The sequence below is a fragment of the Orycteropus afer genome, unplaced genomic scaffold (assembly GCF_000298275.1).
Source record: "Orycteropus afer afer isolate SDZICR_OR568_19922 unplaced genomic scaffold, OryAfe1.0 scaffold00325, whole genome shotgun sequence".
Lineage (NCBI taxonomy): Eukaryota > Metazoa > Chordata > Mammalia > Tubulidentata > Orycteropodidae > Orycteropus > Orycteropus afer.
Genome location: NW_006921912.1, coordinates 666371 through 678466, shown reverse-complemented (window position 1 = coordinate 678466; position 12096 = coordinate 666371). Strand labels below are relative to the sequence as shown.

The 12096-nt window shown below is 40.1% G+C and overlaps 1 protein-coding gene across 1 annotated transcript; it reads right to left on the bottom strand.

Annotated features, from left to right (window-relative positions):
• Positions 1-2109: 2109 nt before the first annotated feature.
• Positions 2110-9697, bottom strand: ACRV1 (acrosomal vesicle protein 1). The gene is made up of 6 exons (XM_007952129.1): positions 9655-9697; positions 7453-7641; positions 7183-7317; positions 6898-7077; positions 6585-6704; positions 2110-2234 (listed from the first exon to the last, which is right to left on the bottom strand). The coding sequence occupies exons 1-6, from the start codon at positions 9695-9697 to the stop codon at positions 2110-2112; spliced, it is 792 nt and encodes a 263-aa protein (XP_007950320.1).
• Positions 9698-12096: the final 2399 nt, after the last annotated feature.

The following is a 12096-nucleotide window of genomic DNA, read 5'->3' as shown; positions in this document are numbered from 1 at the left end:
GATTTTTTAGGGTTTTTAAAGTTGTTGCTCTTATTTTTTCCAGAGTTTATAGTTGTTATAGGCATGAAGGTTGTTGTTGTTGTTAGGTGCCGTTGAGTCGGCTCCAACTCATAGCGACCCTATGTACAATACTTGCTATATCTGAGCCCATCGTTGGAGCTACCATGTCAATCCATCTTGTTGAAGGCCTTCCCTTTTTTTGCTGACCTTCCTCTTTACCAAACATGATATCCTTCTTCAAGGAGTGATCCCTTCTAACAACATGACTAAAACAAGTGACATGAAGTCTGGCCATTCTTGCTTCCAAGGAGCATGAAGGCTAGTTCAGCCAAACTACTCCACCATTACTTGAAGCCAGAACCTCCCTACCCTTAAATTTTAACAACATACTTGAACATACATTTACCCCTGCCAAGTCGAATGCAACTCATAGTGACGCCTCCTTGGGTTTCTGAGGCATATCTCTATGAAAGTAGATTGCCCAGTCTTCCTTTCAAGGAGTGACTGGTGGGTTTGAATTCCCAGCCTTCTGGTTAGCAGTCAAATGCCTTAGGCACTATGCCACCAGAGCTTCCTAACTCCTATAGCCAATAGATTTATCCCTCCAAAAAAAAAAAAAAAGTATCAAGAATGTTATTTCTCTTCTTCCCCCTGTAAACCATACCTCAGGTTGAATGTTGTTTATTTAGGAATAGGATTATTGTTAAGAATAATTTTCCTTCAGAAATTTGAAGATAGGTTCCATTGTCTTCAATCTATAATATTTGGAGAAATGTGTACTCAATATTGCCAATTAGGAATCTGTTACCAACATGTTTTTGGTGTTTTTTTGGGGAGAGGTCATAATGTATATATACTTCAACTATTAAGAAATTTTACATATGGTAAAGTTGCTTTTTTCTTGGTATAGAGTTCTAAGAGTTAGACATAAAACCAAAAGCGCTAAAAGAGAAAAATTGATGAATTGGACTTCTGCAGAAGATACTTTAGGGCCACCCAGCTGATCTCAAGAGACTTCAAATAGAGGCATGTGGGAATCATTGCTAAAAGAAGATGGGCTTGTATAGCAGGAGAGGCTTGAAAGAACCATTCCAGCTAATATTCATAATGTGGTAAAAACAGCTCAGATTGAGATCATGCAGATTTGTTTTTTAAATCTAGCCATGGCTCTCTCTTAGCTCTGTAACCAAGTTTGTAACACAGTAAGTTACAAATAAATAAAACATCCCTATGTCATATTTTCTTATTTATAAAATAAGGATAATGATATATTTCCTATCTACTCTTCTAGGCTATTTTCTGAGGATCAGATGATATATATGTGACAACACCTTGAAGAATATAACACTAATATAAGGATTATTATAGTATTTCCACCTGCCCCTTTATGGTGAGCAGATGATCCAATAACTGTGTGAGAAAAAAAAAATATAAGCATTATGAACTGCTATCTACTTAGCAAATAAATAAATATGTAAGAAATCTTTTTTTCATGTTAAGAGTGGACTATTCACTAAAAACTGTGAAGAGCCAAAGAAGGGTGGATTTTGGACACACAATTAGTGTAAAGCATGAGGAAAAGTAAGCATGGAAGGTGGGGATCAGAGAGAATGACCTGCAATATTATTTGATCCTTGTAAAAGATTCAGCCACATTCTGTTCCTCTTTGTTGTCTTTGCCCTAGGAAACCATTCACTTTCACTAATATGGAATGGTTTCAAAATGCATCTACTTTAGTATGTTAGATATAAGGAAGCTCAGACTAATCCTGAAACTGATAGGAAAAAAATCTTATCTGGAGTCTGTATTCTTTAACCATGCATAATTTATTGAAAAGAAATGTTGGGAGATGGAGCAGGGGGAGTAGGGAATATGGAGGAGAGAGAAGAGTGGACAACAGGGAATGAATGAGAGTAGGAAGATGAGATAAATGAGGGCTTCTTATTTCTTATTTAAGCATCCTGTCTAGGACTCAGGCAGAGGCAGATGTGATTAGTTGTTGACTAGGGAAAAAAAAAAAATTTAAATTGTGCTCAGGAGGATGATGGAGGAGGCCTTTTGCTGCCTGAGTCAGAGCAAGAAGCAAGGGAGGGAAGGGCACACAGGCTTTTAGATCTTGTTGCAGAAAGATTGATTCCGACAGCATATGATTTGCATCCTAGTTCCATGGGAGAAGAGGTTCATTGATGGGCACATGTTCTCACATCCCTGAACCATGAATTGAAGTTTTCCACCTGTAAGGCAGAAAGACAGATTGTAGTGAGCATATGACTTCGTCCCCTATCCATAGCCTTCATCCATGGCCTCCACTGTCCCCATGCAAGCATGAGCAAGGCTTCTACTTTTTTATTCTCCCTTGCTTTTCCCTCCCCTCTGCCTCCTCAGCGACTCCACACCCTTCAGCAGCCCACTCCTCTCATATCTTCAGTCTCTTCCACTCTACTGGCTACTTTTTGGTTTACTAATATAATCAAGTTTCCCCACCTCAAAAATACCTTTTTCTGACCATACTACTCTCCTAACCTCTCTCTTTCCTTTCACCATAAACATCTCCAGAGAGCTGGATCCCCCTCCTCATTACCTTAACTTCCTTCCCATTTACATCTTGGCTCCTAGAACACTGAATCATGACCCAATTGTGCTAAAATTCTCCTCTCAAAAGTCATTAAAGGTTTTCTCATCATATTCTACAGCCTTTTGTAGTACTCTTCCTCTCTGACCTCTATGAAAACAGCACTGCTACATTTTTTCTTGAAACTCTCTCATCCTGACAAAGTTCTCCCTACTGCTCTATTCACAGCTCCTCTTGTTTCAATTATCTCTGTTTCCCAAGTTGAAGTCTTACATTCCCAATTAACCAATAGTCATCTCCATGAAGATATGCTAAGAACATCTAAAACTTACTATTCCCAAAATGAAACTCCCCCTAAATCTCATTTTCCTGAGTTTCCATTTTATATTTTCTATACTACTGTCTCAAAACCCTGTTATCTCCGATTCCTCCTTTTGCTCTTCTCATCCAATTGGTTTTGATTGTTGTTGTTGTTATGTGCCTTGGATTTGGACCTGACTCAAAGCGACCCCTCCTTGGGTTTCCAAGGCAGTATCACTATGGAAGTAGATTGCCCAACCTTCCTTCTGAGGAGTGGCTGGTGGGTTTGAACTGCCAGCCTTCTGGTTATCAGTCAAGTGCCTTAGGCATTACGCTACCAGAGCTCCCATTGGTTGTGAAGGTCTGTCAACTCTACTCTTACAATCTATATTGTTCCTATTACTCCATTTCATTTCATCAAACATTTAAAGGACCCCTACTACAAAGGATTCAGACTCAACTGCACACATCAACAACTATGTGCAATGACATGTGCTAGACACTGAAGAATGCAAAAGTTAATAACATCAAGGTCTTTGATCTTAAGAGTTCAGGGAGATAAACAAAAATGCCAATCATTACATGAGATGAGATGGAAAAGCCTTGTTTATTCTGCATTAGCAAATTAAAAAAAAAAGTTAATTTTGATATTTTGATTGTAGGGTGCATAGAATTAATGAAGGTCTTAGAAAGAAGCTTTGGTGGTGTAGTGCCTAAGGCATTTTACTGCTAACCAGAAGGCTTGTGGCTCAAACCCACCAGCTGCTCTTTGGAAGGAGGATTAGGCAATCTACTTTCATAGTGATACTGCCTCGGAAACCCAAGGACAGATTGCTATGAGTCAGATCTGACTCGAGGGAAGTGAGTTTTAGTTTAGAAAGGAGGTGGCATTGAACTGGGCAGTGAAGAATGGGTAGAATATTGATAGGTACAGAAGGGAGGGAAGGTCAGTGCAGGCTGAATAATAGCATGAAAATATGAAATTGTGTTCAGGAAGCTGGAGTAAGTGTAAGGTATGAGGAGGGATATAGCTGGCCCTCTGTATCCACAGGTTCTGCATCTGTGGATTCAACCAAACACAGATTGAAAGGTTTTTTTGAAAAAAAAAAAAAAAGCAATTAAATTGTTAAAGCAATCCCTCAAAGGCTAATAGGGAGTGTAAAGTGCTATTTACATGGCGTTTACATTGTATTAGGTGTTATAAGTAATCTAAAGATGATTTAAAGCATACAGGAGGGTGTGGGCAGGTTATATGAAAATACAACACCATTTTATGTGAGACTTAAACATCGAGGATTTTGGTATGGGGGGTTGTCCTGGAACCAGTTCCCCCCCATACACAGTTATCAAGGGACAACTGTAAATGAAACAACATGGAGAGAGATGTATAAGTCTTTATTCTCTTGCTACTATCCTAGTATCAAGTTTCCATCTTTTTTTTATCCTCCCTTGCAAACCTTCCTTGGCTTTTTTTTTTTAATTGTAGTGAAATATATGTAACAACACATTTGCCATTTCAACCATTTTTATGTGTAAAATTCAGTGACATTAATTACATTCACCATATTGTGTAATCATCATCACTACCCATTCTTTTGATTGAAGTATTGGAATTGTCCTTTAACAGGTTCTTCAGTCTCTATGCTAATTACTTGCAGAGTAATTATCCTTAAGAAGAGCTTTAGCTAACCTGTGTGATATACTGGCTTTTCTCTTCCTACTTATGTCTGCAGGCAAGCTATTTCAGTTTCCCTTTCTGTTAATAGGGAAAGAAAAATACTACTTTGCAAAGTTACTGTGAGGATTAAAATAGAAAGTATATTTTAAAGTGTCTAGCATAGTGCTTGATACTTAGCAGAGTTTCAACAAAGTGGAAGTATTATTGTTGGTTAACATCCTCATCAAGTCATTACCTTGTTTAAAAATCCTAAATTCAAACTCCATACCTCATATCAAAGGTCTTATGTGAGCTTTTCAAGTTTATCTTCTTACCTACCTACTGTCACCCTGAAAAGACTCTTTGCTATTTCCTCTTTACACCTGCACTTTTCTGACTGTTGCTTCCATAATTCCCAGTCTCTGAATATCCTTTCTCATTCTTTGCTGTAAAACTAAACCAGTAATTCTCAATTTTGACTGCAGATTAGAATCACATAGGAGCTTTAATAAATAGTGATACTTGGATTCCATCAAATCAGAGATTCTGATTTAATCTGTTCGATGCAACCTCAGCATTAGGATGTTTAAAAAACTTCTCAGGTGAAATCTCATGTTCAGCCAAGATGGAGAATTACTGAGCCAAATATGACATGTTATTCTAAAGTCTTTTCTGAATACCACCACATCTTTAGGCTTTTCTCAGTCTCTAAGCTTTTCTTCTCCTGAACTCCCAACATTTTGTGTGTGCCATTCTAATGATACCTTACCACTTTCTTCTTTTCATATGTTATCTCTTTTTTATATAAGACGATAATCTCAGAGCATCTGACCATTCATTCCTGTTTGACGCTTTGCTGAGAATTTGCATTTCCACCCCAGATATACTGAATCACCTGGAGAGCTAGAAGAATCTCTAAGAATCAACTGGGGATCATGTTAAAGTGTAGAGTCTCAGTCAGTATGTCTGGGATGAAAATGCAGATTCTTCACAGGAGGTGGAACCAGAATGAAATGGTTCAAAGCCCTGCATAATCTCTTTGTACACAGTCTGTATCTATTCCTCTTTCTGTAAGGGCTCGTAATATGTGCGATTAATGTTTATTGGTTGGTGGTGGGTGAATGTGCACGCATGTAGAAATGTGGGAAAAATGGTATTTCTAATGAGGTACCAGATAGACCACAGGGGAATCATGGACATAATCAAGATCCTTTATTTTCAGAGATGAGGAGTGAGTGTAAGTGTAGAAAGATGTAGGACTATACTGAGACATAAGACTTGTAAATAATTATTAGTTTATTCATTTTTTTCAATATTTACCAGATAGTGGACTTTGTAGGAGGAGCTCTGGTGGTGTAGTGCCTAAGGCATTTGACTGCTAACCAGAAGTCTAGTGGTTCAAACCCACAAGCCACTCCTCAGAAGGAAGGTTGGGCAATCTACTTCCATAGTGATACCACCTCAGAAACTCAAGGAGGGGTTGCTATGAGTCGGATCTCACTTGATGGCAATGAGTTAGTGGACTTTGTGATAGGTACTAGGGATATATAGCCATGAACAAAATAGTCACAGTCCACATTTCTTTAATAGGTAGGGAGTCTCACCTGGCTGTGAAACTCCCTTCTTCATCCTAACCTTCACAAATATACCAGTCCTAGAGCCCATTTATCCCCCCTCCACCCAGCCTCAATGGTTTCAGTGTCTTACCCTATCATCCATTCTCACCCTGTGAACTCCATGGTTGCTAAGACCTTTTGTTACAAGGATGACTGAGACCAGAGAGAACCTAGATGCAGAATTTTGCTGACTTGTGACTATATTTCTGTCAGTTACCTCTTTTTGAGAAGTCTTGGGTCTGCAGAGGGGCTTTACTACTCAACAAGTAGCTGAGATTCTACTCTTAATTCTTGAAAGAATAAAATTCTCCTCAATTTCCAAGTTCCTAGGGAATCACAACTTGATCTCTCTCCAAGCCCCTACCATCCTTCTGCCCTAATCAGTGCTCAAGTTGGTTGATGTGTTCTTTGGCAGATTGTCTCCGAAGTCCCCACATACCTTCAAAGATCTTCTTTAACATGCACTGCTGGGAATTCTGAGTGATGCAGACTCCTTCTCCACGAAGACATTTTCCTTGCTCGTTCATGTAAGAGCATGTATGGCAATTTAATCCTGTGCCTGAAAATTTAAGATTAGCCTGATGAAATTCCCTAATGAATCAAGTGTGTAACCTTGAATTATACATCTGGGAAGGGACGATGGGCAAAATAAGTAGCCTGGTTACAACATACTCATTTCTGGTAAAATTCTTGAAGTGCTCCCCACTTCACACCTCAAGTCCAGGACTAGTACTCATCTAAATGTGGCTCACCTGAAGATGGTGTGATTGAAGATAGTGTGCCCAAAGGTGGTTCACTGGAAGGCTTTTCACTGGAAAACTGTTCACCAGAAGATGGTTCACTTGAAGGCTGTTCACTTGAAGACTTATCACCTGAAGGCTTTTCATCTGAAGGCTTTTCTACTGATGGCTTTTCAGCCAAAGCCTGGTCACCTGAAGATTGTTCACTTGAAACCTTTTCACCTGAAAGTTTTTCACCTGAAGCCTGTTCAACTGAAGACTTTTCACTTGAAGCCTGTTCACCAGAAGGCTTTTCACTAGATGACTTTTCACCTGATGGTTGTTCACCTGAAGACTTTTCACCCAAAGCCTTTTCTCCTGAAGCCTTTTCTCCAGAAGCTTTGTCCCCTGAAGCCTTTTCCCCAGAAGCCTTTTCCCCAGAAGCTTTGTCACCTGAAACCTTTTCCCCAGAAGGTTTTTCACCTGAAGCCTTTGCTCCAGAAGCTTTTTCAGCCAAAGGCTTTTCAACTGAAGGCTTTTCACCAGAAGATTGTTCAGCCAAAGGCTGTTCACCAGAAGCTTGCTCACTTGTGCTCTCACTGGAAGAATGCGCACTTGAAGAGTGCTCACTTAAAGAGTGCTCACCTGAAGTGGACTCGTATAAAGCCTCGGCATCTGATGGGTTTCCACGTGAAAAGTACTCACCTGAAAGTTGCTTTTCAATTGAAGCTTGATGATCGATAGAGCCAAGAGTCTCATCAGGTTGACCTGATGCTCCTAGGATAGAGAAGGAAAAGAAGAGAGATATTGAAGGTGAAAGAATATCAGGAGTAAAGACTGGTTTCCTAGCAAATGAGGCTAATGTGGGATTCCTAGATTCCTTGTGGGCCTAGATAGCCCTGAAGATAGTGCAGATGTTGAGGGAATTCAAATCCTTACCTCAAGATACCATGAAGGACAGAGATGTTAATGAAACACATATGGACCACTGCAGGGATTGAAGGGGAGACTACTGAGATCTACAATATTAAAAACTTACCCACCTGCTCTCAAAAAAATAGTTGAAGGGAAATGAATATGTTCCCCTGGCAAAACCAGCATCAGGAATCAATGTACTACCACTCCTACGATCAGAAATCCACCTCCAATTCTCCCTGTAGTTTATCTATGGGGAAATCACTGAAGAAGAATGGCAATAGAACAGGTAGAGAGAAAGCAAGTAGTTTTCAATAGCTGAGTAATTCTGATCTGAGGGGATGTTATAAGATTTTAATCTTTGGACATGAATAAATCTTAATCTAGAAGAGGACTATAATAAACACCTAATAAGCCCAGAAGAATTATCAGAAGGGATTAAAATACTTTTATTTGGCAAGGTCTTTCTCAGACTCAACTCCTAATCCATTTGGGTTGGGATTTAGAAAACAAAGTTGCTATCAATTATTCAGAAAAAAAATTCTTTGCTTATGTATATTTGAGTTGAGCTTTCTTGAGACATACCTTTTACACCCACTTCAGGGAGTTGTCATGAGTATTCGGTAAGACAAATTGTAAAGTGCCTAGTTTAGTGCAGATGCTCAATTAATTTTAGAAAATTTGTAGCTGGTCATTCTCTTCTAGTTAGTCTTTTTTACCGTTAATCCACCCCATCAATGATTGTCAGACAAATATTTCTTCAGTATGACTTTCATTTTAATTGAATGGAAGCACCAAATAATTTGATTATTTCCCTTTCATTAGATTGAGCAACTTAGAGGAGAGTAAGTGTACTATAGTAAGTAAGTTAGTAATCCTAGCCAAAAACTGAGAGAGGAACTGCAGGATCTTAGAGGCTGAGGTCTAGCTTGTAAGAGTCCTGCAACAGACATATTTCTGGGCACATCACAAACCTTGTAATCAACGTCTTTCTAAAAGACCAGGGTTAAAATATGTTGATAAAGAAAGATAAGCTTTAATAAGGTTTTTATTTAAAAAAGTTGTTCCAGAAATATCTGCCTGACTGATTCTTCAATAATTAATGTTTTAATAAAGAGACTTTTTTTTTTTTTTTTCTGATAGAAAAGAAGCTTTTTCTTTGCCATTGTTACAGTTTATGATTCACTGCTTTACTACATGACTGGCACATGCTACCATTGGTTGGCTGTGTAGCTACATTTGTGGGTCAAGTTTTGAAAGTCTAACAATCATAAAATCTCTGGGAGCCCACAGGAGAAAACAAAGACTTTGTCATCTGATGGACAGCTCATGGCCTCTCTTTTCTTCTGTAAGAGTCAGGAAAGAATACACCCTACCAGGATGGGGGGATCCTGAAAGAGGAGATATAAGATAGCAGAATAGATGGAACATAGTCACAAAGGAGAGGCTTGTAAGGGGTCTGGCCCATGGCCCTGCTGTGTTTATTCATTAGGTGGCCTTCTGGGCACATCCCCTTATATCATTTCTTGGCATGTTAATTACACGAAGATCCCTTGCATTCAGCTTGTTGGGACAAACCTTCACTGGACTTCAAAAGAACCCCTAGGCCTTTCCTCTTATGTCACAGAGCATCAGACACAAATGTTAAATGGCTGAAAGAACTGTGCCAGGCCAGTGGGCATCTCTGACTGTAAAGCCACAATTAGGAGGAATCAGCTGGTTCAGGAGCTCTCAGAGGTGGGCTTGCTTAGCTATTCCTGATTCTGAGTTAGATTGGTTTGGGTAACTAAGAGACTGGTATTTCTTCTCCAAGGGCTGAAACACTTTTAAGGAAGCCACTAATATATCCACCTAGAAGCTAAATAGAGGACTCACCTCTGGCAGATCCAAGCAGGCAAATTAGAAAGAGAAACTTCATTTGGGTTAAAGGAAAGTGGGAGCCCTGGTGTTGGACACCTGAGAACCCTGAACAAAACTGTGAGCAGAAGCTCCCAATGCTGAATTAGAGCTTCTGGGAATTCTAGAATCACAGAGTCATACCATGTTTCCTCACAATGGGCTGTGCCCTGAGATTCTCAAGTAGCCTGTTCAGGCAAGTTGGCCCTCTAACAACCCATGGCAAATCCTACCAATGAAAGTTGTTGTTAAGTTGTTTTCTACATGCAAAGTGGTGTGTTGGTCTATCTGCCCTATCTTAAAAAACAAAAAAACTTACTATTCAAATAATATATACTCCATGTAATAAATTATAAAGATATCTACTTTCTTTTTAAGGCACTCTTGACAGTGAGGGATGATTGGCTTGTTACTTTTCATTTGCGTCACATCAGTCTTTCTTTTTCCTAATCTGTACCCTAGAAGGCTGACCTCTATGAACTTTATCATCTAAGTAATAGTTGGGTTTGGTTTCAGATTGGGTTTAGCCAATGGAAGATTGGAGGGTAGGAAAAGATAGAAATCGAGATTAATACACTCATTGGAGTATTTATTGCTCTTATTTCCTTCTTGTCACAGTTCTGACAGTGGCTGGGTGTTTATATGACAAAGATTCTGGTATGTGGTCTCTCTTCCATGACTCCAGCCCACAACTAAGCTATAATAACATGATTTCCTCCCTCTGCCTCCTTAGGCCTGGAAATAATGGTTTCCTGCTGTTGCTAGAACCTAGATGTTTCAACTTCCTTTCTTTATTTCCTTAACCTTGCCCACAGTCTTTTCATGTAGGCCTATATCAGTCCTGGTTTTGGCAGGAAATAGATGGCAAACACAAATGTAATTAAGGAGAGTTTACAGAGATGTGGGCAGGGCAAAGACATCATAAGGGATAGTTGAAAGCCATGTCCTAAGCTGTAACTTTTGTCAAGGGGATAGCCAAGCTGAGAGGATGAATGAGTGAGGCTCCGCTTGGTATAAAGCTGGAACTCTTGGGGGATTGTGTCACAGAGATCCCCTTTCTCCCATCTCCTACTTCTCATGTCCAGTAGTCTTGGATTGCTTTGTTACATGTATCACTGAATATTGAGTCTAGAATAGATGTATCACTTTTTAGTTATTTGTTTAGAGGGAAGTGGTAGTTCAGTGGTAGAATTCTTACCTTCCATGTGGGAGACTTAGGCTTTGTTCCCAGCCAATGCACTTCAAGTGCAGTCACTACCCATCTGTAATTGGAAGCTTGCATGTTGCTATGATGTGAACAGGTTCAGCAGAGCTTCCAGACTAAGATGAACTAGGAAGAAAGCCTTGGTGATCTACGGAAAATTAGCCAGTGAAAACCCTATGATTCACAATGGGGTCCTGCGGTAAATTGCTTGATGTGGCCCTTCTAGCCATTGTCCTTCATTCTGTGATGTATTGTAAATCCTATTATCCATGCCTGTTTGGGGTGGTGTGGTAGTTAAGGTCTGGTGTCAACTTGGCTGGACAGCTGGTAGTAGTCATTTCCTATAATGACGGCAGTCGGCTCTGTGGTGGAATTTGCCTTGAGCTGCTGATTGTTAAAGCCATCTACTTGGGTTATTTCTGTCAGAGCAACACAGGTGGAATGTATCTTGATTTCTGCCTTGCTGGAGGGTGTAATTCAAATCACCACCCTTAGCTTCCTTGAGGGTATACCTGCGAATCTCATGGGAAGGTTCGCCCTCCTTTTGCTCTGGTTTTGTGTTGTGGCTCATCCTCATCTCACCGCTGGATTTGGGACAGCAGCCATCATCTGATCTGCTGATCAAGGTTCATCAAACCCCGAGAATTGGGAGGATCCTCCAGACCCACTTACGGACCTGGGACTCGCCAGCCTGCCAGCTTCCACCACTACTATGTGAGACGATTCCTTGGGTGTCTGTGAGTTCTGTGAGGCATTATAGCGAAATACAGAACCCTAAGAAGGGGGAAATTACTGGGAGGAGGAGGTGGAGTTAAAATGATGGAGTGGCATGGTAGTTTGGACATTTTGGACATCTTTAACCTCTGCCTCATGGGGACTGGCCTTGTGCTGAACTTTCTAAGAGAGATTGTTCAAGCAGGTCCCCATGAGGCAGGGCTGACTTGATGGCAGCTAACAAGAACAAGCTAACAACTTTTTGTTTAATGTCTGTCTCTCCATTAGAGCAGGGACCCTGACTGTCTTGATCACTGTTGTAGCCCTAGTACCTAACAGCACTCTTGCCACATAATAGATAATTAATTAATTTTTTCCTGAATAAAGTAATAAATGAATTGTCTTTTCTGGGCTTCTCTCTGCTGCATGGAGAACCATCTATAGGGCTCCAAGAGTGGGCTGGCTGAAGGTCCAAGGTCAGTTGGAGAAATCAGGATCATCAG

Coding starts and splice junctions, on each gene's coding strand:
- ACRV1 (XM_007952129.1), bottom strand. CDS start 9,697: ATGAAGTTTCTCTTTCTAATTTGCCTGCTTGGATCTGCCAGAG. Junction 6,705..6,897: donor TTCAATCACACCATCTTCAG/GTGAGCCACATT, acceptor TTAAATTTTCAG/GCACAGGATTAAATTGCCAT. Junction 2,235..6,584: donor GTTAAAGAAGATCTTTGAAG/GTATGTGGGGAC, acceptor TCTGCCTTACAG/GTGGAAAACTTCAATTCATG.